Here is a 19,503-nt window from a genome sequence, read left to right as displayed (position 1 = left end):
GCCATTAGTATTTCTCTATTAAGGTCAGCTGCCAGGCAGGCATGGTGGTGCACACTTAAAATCCCAGCGCCCTGGGAGGCTGTGGCAGGAGGATCACAAATTGGAGCCCAGCCTGGCTAACTTAGTGACTTAGACAGACCCTGTTTCAAAATCAAAAATTTTAAAAAGGGCTGGGGAGATAGTTCAGTATGAAGGCCCTGAACTCAAACTCCAGTACCAAGAACCTTCATACAACAATAAAGGGGAAAGAAAACTTCATCATTTTGTATGTAACAAAGATTCCTTCTGCCAGTATACTACTACCAGAAAGCTGCTGGCCTTGGGGAACACGCTTCTCCTCTTTGCCTTAGGCAAACAAGCTCCTAAGCTCCAGAATGTGGTGCCCAAGTTTTGTTTGCAGTTCCCAAACTATTCAGTGCTAGAAGTGAATGCTCTTCCACCTGACTGAAACTGGATCTGTGTTCTAACCTTTTAGTTTCAACTTGCAGGGGATCAGTTTTTCTTTCACTCACAGACATTAATTTTTATAATAGAAAAACTTGACAGTTTTGACTTTTTCTGTACTACAAATGTTAAGTTATAATGGTGATAGTTACCTTTTGATTCAAAATTGTTGCTTTCATCATGTATTCCATTGATTTCTTTGGATTCAGTATACTAGAAAGGATAAAAATGCTAATTAATATTCTCTCCAGTTAGACTTTGAGCTTAAATAATGCATTTTTCATTAGTGAAAATATCTCTTAACAAGATGGGTGTTTCAGTGTATCCAATATTTGTAGAAGAATTAATGAGTAGCTGCAGGCAAGGATGGCCTTCAGTTTCATCAGTCATTAATATTCTAAGAAATACAATTTAAAAAATAGTGATTTTTGGCTTACATTTAGGAGTAGGCAAAATAGTCATACAGAACTTTCTCTTACATTTAAACCTTTTCTACACAATATAGTAAGATCTCTTTATAAAGTAAAAGTTCATTTGGTTAATTTTAAATTATTAACTTAATGAACAATTTTTTTACATTTTTATTCTAAAATTGTGTTTGGAGCAAAATTAATCTCTTCTACTAGGGCATACCAAAGACAGACCAATGGGAGAAGTCCACCTCCAGTATAACCAGTACATTTGAACAATTTAAATTATAAACAGGAATCAAATTTTTCAGAGCCTATATGAAAAAATATTGCTTTGACACATAAAAATTTCTACATTATAATTTTTGAATTGATTAATGGAACTGATTATGTCTTAATTCCACATGTAATTCTACCTATCAACTTCACCCACACAAAAAATGAAAATGCTTCATAGTATTTTATACTGCACCCAATAGCTGCATTTTCTGGTCCCATAAAGACTAAAGAATGCATAAGGATGTAATAGTGTATAATTTTACATAGTTGCTATTTCACACGGACAAAGATCTGAAAGATGATTGCATGATAAAAGACTGGTGAGAAATAACTACAACATTTCAGATCTTTTGATTTTACCATTATATAACTCATTATAATGCCCTATTAGTCAGAAATGCCTTACAGTTTTCAAAAGTAAGTACATTGTACTCTCTTTATGCAATCCTACTGAATTATTTATGTTTTTTAAAGTAGTATCACAATTCTTCAAATGAAATATTCTTTCCCACATACAATCCCTGTAGTTTCTCTGCTCTACACAGCTAGTTCTGTTTCTCAAATACTTACAGGACTCTGAAGGCTTTCGGAGAAATCAGTTGTTACTGATAGATTTGAAGACTTGTCTGAACTGTAAATTCCAGAAGTTGTATCAATCCACTTTGTTTCAGGTGAACCTATAATTTTGGTAGCCACACTGGTGAGATTGAGGGTTTTATGCCGTGTAAATGGCAGGAAAGGTTGGTCTTTGCCCCAGTCTGATTGGCACATGAAGATCAAGTAATGAATACACATAAACAGTGAAGTGGAAAGAATAGTTACTGATTGCACATACAAAAAACACACACATACCAGACAGACAGACAAATCAAGTAGTATGTGAAAGAAATTAAGTGTTTAGGGCTTTTAGCAACAGGCCACCTTTCCAAAACACAAATGTTAAATCATGTTAGCAGTGAAAAGACTAGCAAATTTGCTGACTCTTTCTATAAATTAAGAGTAGATATTATATTTTGATATCATATATTGGTAGGTCTGGAAATGCTTGATGTACTTCTCCATCTGACCTCAACCTGTAACTGAACAATATAATAATGGAAAATGTATACTGAAAGTTATTTGAGAACAAACAATAGACATATGACCTACCATACATTCTTATACCAATATAGTTATGATTCTGCAGAGAGGGTTAAAAGAGAATGTAATTCTTAATAGTCAACATTATTATAAATGACTCCCAAATGTAGAAACATTTGCCTTTATACTTGCACTCAGTGAGATGAGTGCATTACTTACTCAAATAATGTAGAGTTCAGTAAATGTGCTAGTGAAGACTTTTCAGACTATTCAAAGAGATATAATTCAAGATTTTCCAAACATCATGACAAAACACTTTTAAGCCAACAAAAAATATGAAAAAATAAAAAGTTATAAAGCAAACTGTTACAACCACTTGCTAAAAACCAGTTTCCCCATTTAGAAAGCCAGACAAGGTGGTAAAACTCACCAGATTTTCCATAACGCCTGATATCCAGCACTAGGTTTCCAGTTTCTTGAGCACTAGTCATGGTTTCCTCCCATTCTTTTGTATCCTTATATGAAAACTTGGTGTTGTTAATAGCAATAATTTCATCATCTACCTGCAGCTGAGAAAATTCTGCTGGGCTACCTAAATAATACAAAGTAAATTAAACAATAAAATAAAAAATAACCACATGTTCTACTAGTCAGTCACTGGTTTTTATAAAAAATGACTTCTTAATCTCACTAATCATTTCTCATTGTTTTCAGATAAAGAAGTCACTTTTCTGTTATAAATTATTTGTATATCCACAACATACAAAGTAACAAAGGCTTTTTTAATTTCATAGTATATTCATCATTATTGAAAGAAAGATAATCTCACCTATTCAAAAAATTCATCAACCTCCTAAGGACAAAGAAAATTTTTAATTATTTTTAAACTAAAAATGTGAAATACAGTATACTGCACTTTAACTGAGAAAATCAGATTCACTCTGGAAGGCAGGAGAAGAAAACATGACCACTTAAAATTGCATACTATTTCTGCTGTAACAAAAATACTACTATCCTATTGAAGCAACTTTGAAATTAAAAAAAAATAATCTGTTAATGTGCAATTTTCTATAGCTAAAATAAACAAACAAAAATTTCTCTTAAACACAATAGCTCTCATTTTAATTTTAGGCCTTCTAGCAATGTGCAGTTTTTGGCCTTGGCTTGGTACAAACCTGGTGGAGAAAGGGCAATCCTTTTACAAAAGTACCAGGCATCCAGAAGACCCCATGAGCCAGAGGTATATTAGGATACTCAAAAAACACATTACACTGAAGATTTAGTTCAGTAGTAGAGCACTTGCCTGGCATATTTGAGGCACTGGGTTCAATCCCAAGAAAGAAGGAAGGAAGGAAGGAAGGAAGGAAGGAAGGAAGGAAGGAAGGAAGGAAGGAAGGAAAAAGAAAGGAAAGAAAGAAAGAGAGAAAGAGAGAGAGAAGAAAATCCTACTTTACTGATTTATCATATACCATATATGTGTCTACCACAAAACAATATAATCATGGAAATTTCATTCTGAATCTTTCATTAAATATTTTTTAGCATTTTCAAAAATTTAACTTACAATTTTGGCAAATTCTTATAGTCACAAAATTAAGACTCATCAAAACTAAAATTAATTAGGCAAAAAGAATAAACAATATGTAATTTGTAACCTCAATAGTCCCATTGAAGAGGGTACAACCCCTCCACATACTAATGCATTTTTCACACGTTTTCTCTTCCTAAATCAAATAGACTAATGTCTGTTATTTTTTTCTCCTGAAGCACAGGGTAACACAGAAGGTAGTTCGGTAAGGTTAAGTCTGTTTTACCTGCTTCAACTGATGCTACAAAGATTCCAGAATAATCCCATTTTACGGTAAACCCAAAGTCAAGACTGTTCCCAGGTGTCTGGTTTATGCTGATTCTCATATCGCTGAACTGATCCTGAAAACAAAACATGAACCGTTAGTATCAGGTGTCCCTGGCACCCACCAGGAGGAAAGTCTATCCATGAAAGATGGAAAGCTGCATGCAAAGGACACTTGACTTGTTTCATGATAAACCAGAAGCTGCATTACTTCCCTAGGTTTAGTAAAACCTGTACATATGTATGTATCACGAGTTTACTATTTTTATGATAAAGTAAGGAAAATCTATCAACAAATGATAAGTTTCTCTTTATTAAAATACCAATCTGTTAGTTATTGATAAAGCTTAGCCTTTTGTCTACCATATAATCATGTCTAATTTACAAACCATTTATTCATTACCCAGGAATGAACTAGAGTGATTTTAATCATTTTTAAATGGCAACATATTTTTAAAACAAAATAAAAACCTACCACAAACATTGAACATATTCAACCGAATAATTCCAAGTGGTTTACAGAATTCAGCTACCAGCAGTGGTCATTGAGGAATTGCCCCCACTCCACCCTTTGGGCATCTCAAATTTGACAATGCATCTTTGCTTGTCCAGTCACCACAGGAGAACCTGGTGGTAAAGGTAAAGCTGCTACACCGCCTGCAAAATACAGGCCCATAACCCCCATGAGCAACTCACCCTGAGATGACAGAGGGTACCTATGAAAACATGCTGAGCTATACATCATAACTTCCTGGGGCAGAAAGCAAATCTCTAGTTCCACCTCCATTGCTACATGAAAAAATAACCCTGTATCTCCTAGGCCTTCCTTAACATCATTTTCTAAACCAAAATTTCAGTTTTACACAAAATTATGTTTGTGAAAACTATGTCTTTCATAATTTACATATGTTGCTTTATCTTAGGAAAGCAGCAAACACAGATCTTAACATACTTAATACATGTGTAATGCATTTACCAGACTAGTCTTTTAGTTCTTTGTCTCTTAAAAAGAACTTAGAGTTACCTATTAAAAAAAAAAAAAAAAGAAAAGAAACTTCTCAAACCTTCTTTACCTCCCAGAACACAGCCTATCAATTCTTCATTTTAATTTGGCAGCTAAACCCTAAATCAGGGCCAGTGGAGCAAGTAATAAAGCTTCCTGCCTAAGTTTTTCCAACCCTAAGACACATTTAAAATGAGTGACATATTCTGAGAAAATCTGAGGTAGCTCATAAGCATTAGGAAAAAAAGCAAAAAAGGCACCAAAAAAAGGAACAGGAACTTGCTATGGTACTTGGATATGTAGAAGTAGTGTTCACACTACTTATTCATCTGTTCAATATACATTTATTGTGTATCTGTTCTGCACAACACAGTTTGGAAGGCTTTGGAAAGTAAAGACAAATTAGGCATGGCCCTTGTTCTCAAGAAATAATTACTGAACTGACTCTTCAATAGTGTTTAGGTTTTTTAAACTAAGACAGTAACGCAGCCAATAATATGAAAAAGTTTTCTGAAGAAAGCCCTTTGTAAACCAGTTAAAGCAAGAGCATCCAGAAGTAATCTGAACATTCATCAATAATCAGCATGACGAACACCAACCTGAATATAACAAAAACTTTGCTAAGAATAGAAAAAATTACTAGCTAGTTCTACTCCTTAACCAAAACCACTATACACATAAATTAGAAGTGACTCGACGAAAATAAGTGGTCATCTTCACCACACCTACCAAAAAAACAAAACAAAACTGACTTAAATCCAATTAAAGTGCAGTACAGAAACTATTATTATATAAGGACTGAGAAACAAATGATGAGCTAGATATTCAAAACGCTAGCTGAGGTTTTTTAGCTTGAAGAATAAAAGACAAGATGGAGTTTCAATAGTCTCAAGAACATAAATACTCTGCGGGAAATGGCAAACATTACCCTTTTCTACACAATATACAATAAAGAATGCATTAAGCTATAGGGAAGAGTCTCATAATTATATGAGATCAGAAGAATTGTCTAACAAAAGACTGTTCTTACTTTGGAAATAAAGAGATCTCTGTTTGAGTATGGCAAATAAAAGGACAATTAACCACTTCTCTGAAAGTGTTGAGAGGGAAGACAGCCTCACTGTGGCTATTGCTGGCCAGGCTCTTGTGTTAGTCCTTGGAACAGTACAGAAAGAAGGCCACTTGGGCAGTTACAGGTACATTTCTATCAATAACCAGGTGATCTCAAGTATGGCCCTGAGCCTGGTACAGCCTTCTCTCTACCAGTTTTTGAGGTTTTTTGTTTCATTTTCAAAATGCTACTTTCAAATAAAAATCTTATTCAGATAACCCTTTCCCTTAACCAACATATAAAGATTCACATGGATGACTATAGTTTGGGAATAAATGTTACAGGGTCCACTTGTGTGGCCATCCCCCTGGGGCATCGTTGTGGAACACTGATTTTTAGATTATACCTGAGACTCCTTACATCATGAACTATATTCAATGATGATTTCAGGCAGCTTTCTTTCTCCTTACTTTTCTCTGCAATATACGCCAACTAAGTAGTCTACACAGAATCAAAGCTTTAGAAGATGCGAATAACAGAATTACCTTTTGAGCTGGATAGAACAAGAATTTAAATTACTGGGGGAACCTGGATTCTTGATGAAAAATGAACTACCCAAGTGGTTTCAGTTGTCCGTGCCAGGAATGAGAAAATAACAGTCGTCTGTCAACATCCTGACATTTAAAATAAAAACAATTTCTCTGAAATTTGAACAGAAGTATACACCAAAGCTGATTGCCTCACCAACTGTCAAATGGATGAAGCAGAAGTACAAGACTCTAAATTTTTAAAGACAAGCAAAGATCGTCTGGAGTTGTGACAGTAAGACTTATTTTTCCTGATTCTGATGAATTAAGATTTGTGTGTCACCACAGATACAAAGTAATGAGAAACAGGGTCAATCTTATGTACTAATAAGTCTGAAAATATTCTTTCTTTTTTTTTTTTTTGTACCAGAGATCGAACTCAGAACCCTGTGTTGCTGAGGCAAGTGCTGGAACCACTGAGCTAAATCCCCGGCCCCTCCTCTAACTTTTTCAATTAGTCAAATGTGCTGATTAAGGAAAGCTTACTTATTTAATGAACAATAAAGGTAGATTTGGTTTTATAAAATTTTTATCAGTATATCTTTATACTGCATAATGATTACATTCATCATGGGAGCTGTACATTATATAAAATCTTAATTCTTTTCAATTCTCCTTTTCCTCCCTACTCCTGCCCTGCTCTGCATCTCTTAGTCACCTTCCCATTTGGAAAAAAAAAAACCTACCTATCTCTTTCCTATTATCTTTTATTTTGCTCTTTAAATTATTTATACTTTGGGTTTCTCATATAAGAGAAACCATGTGATATTTAAGTTTGTGTGTCTGACTTCATTTAATATTATTATGTTCAGATGCATCCATTTTCCTATAAGTAACTCAAATGAATCATTCTTTATGGCTGTAGTACTCACTGTGCATAAATACCATAATCTGTTTGATGCATACATCAGCAACTTCCAAGATTTAGCTATTATAAGTTGTGATACTATAAACATGAGTATGCATATATCATTGTGATATGATGTCTTTAACTCTTTCAGGAAGATACCTAGAAGGGGAATAGCTAGGTCAAAGCCAATATCTATTTTCAGTTTTTTGAGAAATCTAGTTGTCTACAATACCATAGAAGGGTTCCTTTTGCCCCACAGCCTTGCCAGCATTTGTTATTATTTGATTTCTCAATGATGGCCATTCTTTCTGGAGTAAGATGGAACCTCAGTGTGGCTTTAAATTTGCATTTCTCTGGTGCTCAGAAATGTTGAACATTTTTTCTTGGATTTATTGGCCATTTGTACTTCTTCTGAGAAGTATCTATTCATTTCAGTTGCCTATTTCTTGATTGGATATTTATTTTAGGTGGTCTAATTTTTTTTGCATTCTTTATATATTCTAGATATTAGTCTTCTGTCTGAAAAGTAGCAGGCAAATTTTTTTGCCACTCTGTGGGTTGGCTCTTCATTCTATTGGCAGTTTCCTTTGCTGCACAGAGAGCTTTTTGTTTGTTTGTTTGGTACTGGGGATGGAACTTGGGACCTTGCACTTGCAAGGCAGGTGCCAGAACCACTGAGCTAAATCCCCGGCCCTGCACAGAGAGCTTTTAACCTCATATGATCCCATTTGCTAATTCTGAATGTTATTTCTTGTGCAATTGGGTGTTTGTTTGTTTCTTTCTTTCAGAAAATCCTTGCCTATGACTATTTCTTCAAAAATTTTCCCTAATTTTATATTCCAGCAGATTAAATGTTTGTTTTAACATTTAGATCTTTGATTCATTTTTATTTTAGTACAAAAATAGTGAGAGATATGGGTCTATGTTCGGTCTTTTCCATGTGTATAGCCAGTTTTCCCACCACCATTTGTTAAAAAGGCTAACTTTCCACCTATGTTTTTAGCCTCTTTGTCAAAGACCAGATGGCTGAATGTACCTGGGGTTGTTTCTACATCCTTTATTCTGTTCCAGTGATCTCATGTTTTTGTGCCAGTACCATACTGTTTTTATCACTGCAGCTATGTAATATAACTTAAAATCCATGATAGTGCTGCCTCCGGCTTTGCTACTGTTGTCCAGGTTTGCTTTTGCCATTCTGCATTTCCTTTTGTTCCATATGAATTTTAGGATTATTTTTCTTAGTTTTGTGAGGAATGCTACTGGTATCTTGATTGGGATTGCTTTAAATCTATATATCACATTTTGTAGTACAGCCATTTTGACAATATTGTTGCTGCCCATCCAGGAACAGGGGATGATATCTTTTTCATTTTCTGATGAACTCTTCAATCTCCTTTTTCAGAGTTTTATAGTTTTCCTTATAAAGGTCTTTCACTTCCTTTGTAAGGTTAATCCCTAAGTATTTAATTTTTCAGAAGTTACTGTGAATAGCATTATTTTACTAATTTCTCAGCAGGTTAAAATTAGATTTGGATTGTAAAGTCAGGAATAACAGAGCAAACAGATAATCTTTGAAATGGTGTATACATGGTTCTTTAGTGTCATTCAGTGTCTTGGGATGAGAACATTGCTATAGCTTGGCTTCAGAATGTCTCCACAGCCTGGGGCATTAAAGGCTTGGTCACCAGCATGCGGCACTAAGGAGAGGTGGTGCAATCTTTGGGGGAGGGGCTCAGTTGGAAAATGCCAGGTCATTGGGAGCATCCCTGGAAGGAGACATGGTGACCCTGGCCCTTCTTCTCTTTCTTTGCTTCCTGGCCACCAAAGCAGCTTTGCTCCATTCACCATGTGCTCCCTGCCACGATGTTCTGCCTCATCACAGGCACCAAACAACAAAACCAAGCACCTATGCACTGAAAGCTATGAAACTATGAGCCAAAATAAACCTTTCTTCCTCTTAAGTTGTTTATCTCAGGTATTTGTCATAGTGACAGAAAAGTAACACAAACGTGAAGTAAGCAGCCCTCAAATCCTGGCTGCAAGATACATCCAAATCTTTCCTTTCTTACATTTTCTCTTCTAGAGAACCAGGTGATGTTTCCACCCTTACCTTTACAAGACCCTTCCAAGCTTATCTTCTGCCTACTGAATCCATCTTCAGTCTTCACCCTGCTAGGCACTGCCAACTATTCCCATGTTGAGGAGTCAGGCTTGTAAGTCGTTTGTTATCCTACTTTTGCTTGCCTCCCCCACCATGTCTCACTAGGCATTTCTCAGTTTCTTCATTGTGTTCTGCTTCTTTCTCTTCTGTTGTTTTTCCCCAGTCAGTTACCAACCATTTTGTCTGCATGATTTCTTCAGCAACCACCTTCACTCCCACGAATCCAACTACTGCCCAACTTTTCCAAAATTAAATTCATCATCTTCCTCCCCAAACCTGCTCTTCCACCTCATTTTGTACACCTTAACTGCATCACTACCTACCCCAATTGCCTAAGTTAAAAACACCAGATTCTTCCTGAGTGCCTTGCTTTCTTGCTCCCTCCACTAATTGCTTTCTAAACTCCAAAATATAATCCCCATCCCAACTCTCCACTACACACACATCCATTTCACTAAAGTGCATCGAGTTCACAATCCATAAGTCCATCTTGAATCATCTCATCCTTCTTCTGGTTACCAGCTGAGTTCCAGCATGAGCTCCCCTAATTTCCTGCAGTCACCTCCTAATTTCCTCTTCCACCTCTATCCCTTTTTGTCCACCTTCCCTACCAAAAATCCAGTTACAAAACATACTGATTATAATGTCACATCCTATCTTAAAACTGCTGGTAGCACTTTACAGTCTACTTGGTAGATTTCAAACTCTACATTTCAGAAATAGATTCAGTTCTGATAAGTTTCAATAAATATACACCATATTACCACAAAATGATCTTAAGAATGATCTTTATAGACCAAACAATATTTCAGTCCCTACTGGCTCTAAAATTCTAAAAAATACAGGGAAGTTAAAATAAGTCAATATTCAACATCTTAACAATACATAAGGCAGTCCTCAAATTTGAGCATATCATATATCAAAACAAAAGAGAATTTGTAGCTATGGCCTAAGTATTTCACCAGCTTGTGGCAAGTCACATAGCTTTCAAATCTCAAGTACTTCACCAGTATGGGAATATTGAGAGGATTAAATGAAACATTTAAGAGGTGCCAAGGCACATAGCTCATGTTCAGTAATTATTTTCCTTTTTCCCATGAAAAACAATATTAAACATAATATACATGCTGGTTAAGCAGTTTCCAGATCAACAAAAGAAAATACTATTTGACTCTCAGATACTTAGCTCCAAAGCCAAGAGGACTCTGTCAGCATTCAATGGCTATTTACATTCCGGGTACTGTGCTAACTGGGAGAAAGATGGTTTGCTTTCCACTCTCTCAGAGTGTGTCTAGTGAAAGTGACTATCTAGATGCAAGGCCTGAAGTTAGGAGATAGGAGACTCTAGCTATTTAAAGGGGCATTCTCAGGCTTGAGTCAGAAAATGGACATGGAAAAAGCTTTCTTCCCTCCACATACAACAATTCTACTTTTGGATACTGCTTTAAATAGTCTGGGGCAGAGGTTCTGGAAGGGGGATTTGTGTGGGATTTGAAAGCAAAGGGCTCTAGAAGGACAGAAAAGAAAATAGAAACCTGTAAGCAAGACCAATTTGGGGAAAATCATGAACTCCACATCTGCAGGGCATCTGGGAGGGGAGGAAGGACTCAGAGCCACACTCCCTCCTATTCCTTGGGTCCTCTCCCCACAACTGCCTTGGTAGCCTAGATTAGCAAGGGAAGCAGGCAGGGAATGTAAAAACCATAAGGAGAGGCCAAGGGAAGAGGGAGTAAAGAAACAAAACCCCCAGCTCAGCAATGAGGAGGGGAAGGAAATTCCTGTGGGCAGACTGTAAATGAGGCCATATTAAGGTCTTTCCTTCATTATGCTTTTTCTTCCTTAAGGCACAAACCGCCTTGTTACCACAATTCTGTGATGGCCTCCTAACGAGTTTCTGCCTTCAGACTTCACTTCCTTAAAATAATTCTATGAAGCATCACAGGGCTTACATTCGTAAAACACACTCTATTCTTAAAACTCCACCACTAAAGAACTAATAAGGACTTTAAATTACCTGTCAGGTCAAGTTTATACTTCAGCCTTATAATCAAGGCCTTGAATGCAGTTCTGGTGAATATCAATTGCCAATGATGTGTAAAGATTATGGAAGGTACAAAGAATATCAGTGAAGAAGAAACATGTTAATATATGAAATACGGAAGAATTTAGCAAATGAAAAAGGTGCACTGTTCAAATTCCAACTAGGGTAATATAATATCTTGAGTCATAAAAGAAGTGGTTCTCCTGGGCTTTGAAGGACCCACACGACTTCAAACAGCAGATATGCAAGAGCTAAGTGTTATCAAATGAGGGAATAAAAAGAACAAATACACATGATGTGCTCAAGAAAGTATACAATTTGCCCAAGAAAAAAGCCAGCTTGTGTAGCTAAATCACCTCTTTCCCATGACACAGCATGATGTAGGTAATCTTGAGCCAGACTGCCTGGGTTCTAATCCTACTACCAGGACTTGGTACTCTGGATGCCCTTGGACAAGGAACATGACCATTTCAAATCTCAATTTTCACATCTATAAAACAGGGTTAACAATGATGGTGCCAAAAAGATAGGGCTGCTACAAGGATTAAATAAAATAATGTCCTCATAAGTCTGGCTGGTATATGGTAGGCACTTAATAAACGTTAGCTATTATGGTACTGTTGCAGGCTAGTCACAAGAAGCATCAGTGCCCTTCAACAGACTACATGGTGCCCCCAAAGGCTTTGGAGTAAAGAAACTGCTGGGTCCAGCCAGACATCAGGGTGAGCTAAACTGATATCAGTCTTGTGTAGAATGTACAAACGCCTGTGACTATTTGAAAAATGTTCACATTGATAGGGAAAAGACCTGAATTAGGGTAGTGACAGCTGGGACAACAGGAATGAGATCAAGGGAGATTCTGGAGGAAGAAACACAAGGATATTATCACCAGAAGTACAAGGCAGTAAAGAGAAAGAAGACCAGAACATTATTTTACAAAGCTACCAAGACATCTAGATGTTCCATTGTGCACTATTTTTGATTCTCCTGTTCTCTGAACACCTAGAGCAGTGATGGTAAATCTTTTAGAATTTTCGGTTTTTTTGTTTTTTGGGGTTTTTTTTTTTTGGTACTGGGGATTGAACTCGGGTCCTTGCACTTGCGCAGCAGGCGGCGAAACCACTGAGCTAAATCCCCGGCCCATCTTTCAGAACTTTCAATGATAACAAATAACCTGCTGCAGCACACGTGCCATAGGTTCACCACAACTGACCTAGAATTTTAAGTTTGAAGGAGCATTTAGACAAGTGCTACTCAAGGTTCTTTACATATTGCTCATCTGCTGTTTTATGCATTCATATCCTCTCTCTCTCTCTCTCTCTCTCTCTCTCTCTCTCTCTCTCTCTCAAGTCAATAAGCTGTATAGTGAGTATCCTAGTAGCATAGATAGGGACACTGCAAGCCTCAAAGGTAGTTAAGTTACCATATGAAATACACAATGTTCAAGAATTCCAATAGCTCCAATGGTTAAATGAAGTCTAATTTTCTCTGGTACAATACCATTTCAAGTTTGGTCACAAATGGGCATAAATCCATTAAATATAAAACCTGAAATAGTAATGTATTAATTTGGTCTCCTCTGAACTGCAATAGCCTGGGACACACCCACACACTGCACACACAGTGGGTGCAGAGTATCTTTTCCTTAATCCACGGATGGAGTTTATGAGCTGCCTCCCTAGGGGACATCCCACCCCTTAGCATGGAAGGCATTAACAGGCTGTTTTGCAGAATTTGCTATTTGAAAAGGTAAAGGGAAACACAAAAGCTCACAGAATAAAAAAAACTTGCTTCTGTTTTTATTATTCATCCACCAGTAACTTATGTTCCCCAAGTAGAATACAGCCTTTGGTTCTCATCTTCTGAAACCTATAACGTTAATTACAACTTTCCGATTCTTTAAAAATGTAACAAAATCACAACAAACCATTTTGGGAAACTGAAAAAATTTTTTTAAGTACAGTACATATTTTAAGTACAAAAATGTAACAAAATCACAACAAACCATTTTGGGAAACTGGAAAAATTGTTTTTAAGTACAGTACAAATATGCATAGGAACAATTCAAAAATATTCAGATGCTAAAAATGATTATCTGTAAATCATAGAATCACCAGAGATTTTTATTCATTATACCTTCCTGCATTTGCCAGTTTTCTCGGGCACATACTGGTAGTACCTTATAATCAGAAGAAGGTTAAACCAAAAGTTTACTCTAAAATTTTAAGCTTTCTTACACAAATAAAAATCTCATAATACTACATAAATATGCTATATCAAACTATTTCACATAAAGTTATTTCATTTCAACAACTTAAGTCATATACAGTACATGATCTTTTGCCTTGGAAAACAAATATACTCTACTAAGAATTCTAAACCAACTCAAAGAACCAGAACCTCTACCATGCTAAGAGGTTCATACAACTATTAAATTGCTTAACAGGAGGTTTTTCTAAAAAAGAAGAGTTTCCTATTAGAAAAAAAAGCTTTCAGAATGCTTTACATATAGGTCTAAAGAATATTTATTACCCAAATAATTCTTTTAAAAGTCATCTGTTAGCATTCCAAATAGGAAAAATTACAAAAGTCACAGTCTTCATCACATGGTATATTTTGGTAGGACTCTAAAGGTTAAGGATTCACAACTATCATATTGCAATTAAGCCTAGATCATACCATTAAGAGATAAGGTACTGGGCGGGGAGATTTAGCTCAGTGGCACCGCACCTGCCTCACAAGCGCAAGGTCCTAAGTTTGATCCCTGGTACCAAAAAAAAAAAAAGAGAGAGACAGAGATAAGGTACAACTCAAAATTCTAGGCACTGTAAACTATAAACTAGAATCTGATGTCATTGAAGGCTAAGATGATAGAGAATGAAATGCTATGTCCCTAGAGACCAGCACCTACGATGCGCATCAATATCTCATCGTGGCTAGCTTCCTTGGGAGGGGACTTTGATCACCCACATATCATTAGATCTGCATTTCCAAGTGACCCCTACACCTGAAACTGCTGAAATTCAGAGTGTTTACCAGGCAAACCCTGAGAAAACTCGTTCATCAAGTCCCTATAGACACGGATTATGACAATTATCCAGATCTATACACTCAGAGTTGGAAGAGACCTACTTCCTTTAAGATCTATTAAAATAAACTGCTTAAGTGTGTGATCCACAATGATAAAGATCCTTCCTGAACTCACCTGGGACCTTGAGATCTCTCTTTGTGATGAGCTTCTGCGTTCTTCAGGTTCCAACATTAAATTAGGGTCTGACGTCAAAGACAGCGTATCTTTAGAAGCAGGAGCCAGGTCTTGGGAGAGAGGTGAGAAGGCGGGTGTAGGAGAGGGCAAGCTTGCCACACCTTCTCCTGGGACTGCCTCTCTCTCACTGGACAAGCTAGAAACAAGCTGGCAGGTGTCAGGCTTTAGGGCAGGGAGGCTGACTGAATTGTTCTCAGTTGTCTTAACACCTTCAACATTTCCGTGATACTTCCAACCAGGATCCATCTAAATAAGAAAGATCATTTTAAATGTGGTACTCTATTAACCTTAATTTGTTTTAAAAATGCATTCATTAATATTTTATTTATGTGCCCATTTTATAGTTCTGGAGATCAAATGCAGGGCTTTCATGCATGCCAGATAAGTGCTCTACCAAAGTTACACCCTTAGCCCCACTTCTCAATATTTTAAAACTACAAAAATAACACATTTTTATTCTGGATCTGGAGATTATCATGTTGAGCAAAAAAAGGGGGGGATTATTAGGCAAGAGGAAGGGAACAAGAAGGAAGGGGCCTGTAAGAGGGAACAGATAGGATTAAATATATTATAAAAACTGAAACCTCCTCCCCAGAAATGTGAAGCTAAGGTGTAAAGTGAGACCAGGGGCAGGAGAGAGGGTGAAAATGATCCAAGAGTGTTACATGTATGTATGAATTTGCCAAAATTAACCCCATTAATCTGTACAACTAATAAAAAAACAGTAAAAATAAAACTATAAAAATAATACCCACAGTAAAGAAACCATTGCTAAAAATTTAGAGTACATTCTTTCATATCAATAAATATACAATAACATAGTAGGAAGAACAGATGTTCTAACAAAAGCATTATAATATACAAATTTCTGAAACTTGCTTTGTTTGTTTACATCACTCCAGGTGAATCAATAAATACAACTCTAAACCAGTCCTTTTAATTACTGAATATTCCATAGTGTGCATACCAATACTTTATTTGAGGTACATTTAAAACTGTTTAAGGTTTTCTGACACTTCCAAATACATTACAACAAATTCAAGTAGATCTTTGTAAATGAAATTTTCATTCATATAGCCCCAATTCCCAAAGATGTGCTGGATGAAAAGTTTAATTATATGTATTTTTTCTTAAAAACAACTGCAACTATACACTCCTAAAGAATGTATAAGAACTGTCATTTCTCTGCATTCCCATTAACACTAGATATTTCTAGCGTTTTAAATCTTGGTCAGGGCCACAGATCTAGCTCAGTGGCACAGCACCTACCTCACAAGCGCAAGGTCCTGAATTCGATCCCTGGTACCAATAAATAAATAAATAAATAAGTCTTGGTCAATCTGACAGATGAAAATTGCATGCCTTATTCTTAGCAAGAAGCTCTAATGAGGTTAAACATGCCTCTATGTGTTTTATGTTATCGGCCATTTAAATTCCCTTTTCCTTAAATTGGCCATCCATTTTCCATATCCGTTTTCCTAGTGTTGTATTTCCCTTACCAACTTGTAGAAATATTTTATAGCTTATAGAGTTTAACTCTTCATCTGTAACACACTGTGCTAACATTTGTCTTGAGTCCATCAATTGTCTTGACTCTAAGTTTAGTTTTTATGGTGTCGAATGTGCCTATACTTTCCAATACAGTAGTCAGGGGGTTCCTGGCTACTTCAGGAGGCCTTCCCTCACCTCAAATACTCTAATTTTTCAATTCACATTTTCCTCTTGTAGACTTTAAAGATTATACTTTGGCAGAAATAACACGAATTTGAATAATCTTAAATTGATTTTGCTTCTTTCACATAATTCAGATTATGAAATTGTAAGTACGGTACTGCTTCATAATCAGGAAAAATCCAGTACTATTCCATACCCTTCGAAATCCCAATAGTAATGTAAATATATATATTCTAATAAGATAGTTTAATAATTATATTCAAACATATCAAGTTCAGAAGTGCGAACTTAAGGAAGAAATTTATGTATAAACCCTTGAAAATATTTAGGCTAAGACATATGAAAAAGCTGTTTTGTAGCTCACAAAGAGCTGACTACTCCCAATTTCGGATTGTTCAACCTAATACTTTGCAAAAGCTGTATTTGAAAAAATATGACACTAAAAAATACTCTGCTTTAAAACACATCTTACTCATTTATAAAATGTACCAGCCCTACTTTCACTGAATTTAATCAATCCTGTATCGTTATTATTACTATGCATTAAATTTCTATTGGGTCTAAATTGACATAATATAAAAGTACTTTGTATGTGTTATAAACATTCCATACATCAAGTACACACAAGCTCCCCAACTTTTGCTCTTTGGAACAGACTATGTGAACTAGGAGCATTTTTACCGTATAGCATCTGGGGAGTGCCATTCCCCTTGACTGAGTTCCAAAAGGTCTCGGTGTGACCACAGATGTTAACCTGACTGTAGTATCAGTTTTCTGGTAACTTCTGGGGAGAGAAGCTGAAATTCGAGTCGGCTCCATTCGTGTACTCAGTGAATGCTGAGAAGACAAAGAGGCTGAGCTTTGTTTTTCGGTGAGGCTTTTAGAAGGAAGCTGAATTTCAGCTGCTACACTGTACTGTCTTTTTGTAAGAGTTGTAGACTCTTCTTTAGGAATTTCAGTAGGGTAAGTTGTTCCCTTCTCTTCCACTCTCTCACTCTGGTAACGGGCTTCTGACAGAGTCAGGGTAGCAGGAAGTTCTTCATCCAATACATCATCAGAAGAGTACATCCTCCGCCTAGATGTAATGGTAGACTTTTGATCTCGGGATTCCCTTAGCAGAAAAAAGCACACCATCACCACGAAGTTATGCATTTCACACCAAAAGTAGAAAGACAGTAATTAACATTTAAATGTTTAAGATAAAGACTACTGACAACACAATACTAAAAACAATAATAACACTAACAAAGAGTATGATCACATATCACGTACATTTTTAATGTCATGAGTAAAAACGCTTGTAAAAACTAGATTTTTTTACATTAAAGATGTTCTCAAGTATTCCTTTGGATATTATTTTTTAATTTATAGAAAGATCTGAATAAGGGCCAGGGATTTAGCTCAGTGGTTCAGGCGCCTGCCTTGCAAGCGCAAGGTCCTGAGTTTGATCTCCGGTACCAAAAAAAAAAAAAAAAAAAGAAAAGAACGATCTGAATAATAAAATATGGAAATTTTAACGAGAGATTATTTACAAAATTTTATACACAACTTTTCAAGTCTTACAAAATGAAAAACACCATATATAAATGAGTAAGAACCACTTTAACCCTCTAAAGATATAGATTCCTTTGATAGCATCATGAGTTTTTTCCCTATATAAAATTTACAATACACTAGTAAAAATAAACAAGTACAAAAGACTTAGGCATTTATGAACATGTAGTCAATTTATAGCTTCATGCAGCTTGATAGAACTTCCATGGACAATTAGTACAGATTAAAAATCACTATTCATATTTATCGAGCTGACAGAACACCCTCATCTAACATTTAATAAGGGTAAGGAGCACCTACTTCGCAGGCTGTGTTGCAGTTAAGTGAATGAAATTCTGTTTATCACTGACTTTTCAAACACAAAGGAGTTTTGTTTAATTTTATGTGACAGCATATTTCCTTTTTGACATTATTCCTAAAGCATACTTACCTTCTCCCTGACCTATAAATATCCTAAGGTTTCACACAGTAACTGCTTTACAGGAAAGGATAAATTTAACCTTTATCCTTCTATGTTGCAATGCAAAGAACAAATCAGTAAGCCCAGACATTTATACTTATACAGTAGACTTCCTTTAAAAGATAATTTATGTTCCATCACTCACACAAAAAATTATTATATTTCACACAATTTAGTTAAAAGTCAGAGCTGATTTTATTTTCTCATTCCATTCCTAAATTCATTCTAAAAAGATAAAAACTAGTTATCTTTTCTGTACCAAATACAGCCAACCCTTTCCACTTTTTGTGTAAATGTACGATGTGAAACAAAGACATACTCCCTACCTGTGTTAAGCACTCATTTCTTTTATTGATCCAAGTAACTATTTCAACACTACTTTGTTTTTTTCACTGCAAGCAAAATCCTACATGTCTCTTCTATTTGATTAAAGTTGAAGCTTGCTGACTCCACATTGCACCACACTAACACAAAACCTCCATTTCTGACACTGGGCTCTCTGAGCATAAGACGCATTCAGCCTCATTACCTGTCCTGCAGCATTTCCTTAAATGTCTTGGAGCTTCTCTCAGACTTCTCCAATGCCTGCTTTTCAATTTCTTCCCTCTCTTCTTTTTTCTTCTGCAGGTCTGAAGTGTAATTTCTCCGACGATCTTTCCATTTTGCAAGATCCTGACAGAAAATCACATCAGCACAGAAATACCTGAATTCCTACACACCTTTTCTAGCAGCAAGAGTGCACCAGAGTATCCTGTTACGTTGCTGAGACTATTTGCTCCAGCTTGTGCCAAG

The 19,503-nt window shown here is 36.1% G+C and overlaps 1 protein-coding gene across 31 annotated transcripts in view; it reads right to left on the bottom strand.

Annotated features, from left to right (window-relative positions):
* Lmo7 (LIM domain 7) overlaps positions 1–19,503 on the bottom strand; it is a 219,473-nt gene that overhangs the window by 20,477 nt on the left and 179,493 nt on the right. For 21 of the 31 annotated variants that reach the window (XM_087192927.1, XM_087192905.1, XM_087192910.1 and 18 more), the window contains 7 exons: positions 19,241–19,383; positions 17,379–17,808; positions 14,964–15,269; positions 4,028–4,142; positions 2,644–2,805; positions 1,704–1,891; positions 597–657 (listed from right to left, as the gene is read on the bottom strand). In XM_087192927.1, coding sequence (XP_087049053.1) covers positions 597–657; positions 1,704–1,891; positions 2,644–2,805; positions 4,028–4,142; positions 14,964–15,269; positions 17,379–17,808; positions 19,241–19,383 — 1,405 coding nt within the window. The remainder of the gene's footprint in view (positions 1–596; positions 658–1,703; positions 1,892–2,643; positions 2,806–4,027; positions 4,143–14,963; positions 15,270–17,378; positions 17,809–19,240; positions 19,384–19,503) is intronic. The other 10 variants (XM_004845237.4, XM_013072394.3, XM_087192903.1 and 7 more) reach the window with 2 other exon arrangements.

This window comes from Heterocephalus glaber, unplaced genomic scaffold (assembly GCF_053883595.1).
Source record: "Heterocephalus glaber isolate CG9 unplaced genomic scaffold, H.glaber_assembly_v1.0 deba00001577, whole genome shotgun sequence".
NCBI classification, from domain to species: Eukaryota; Metazoa; Chordata; class Mammalia; order Rodentia; family Bathyergidae; genus Heterocephalus; species Heterocephalus glaber.
The sequence above is the reverse complement of the archived record's forward strand: the minus strand, read 5'-3'. Positions and strand labels throughout refer to the sequence as shown.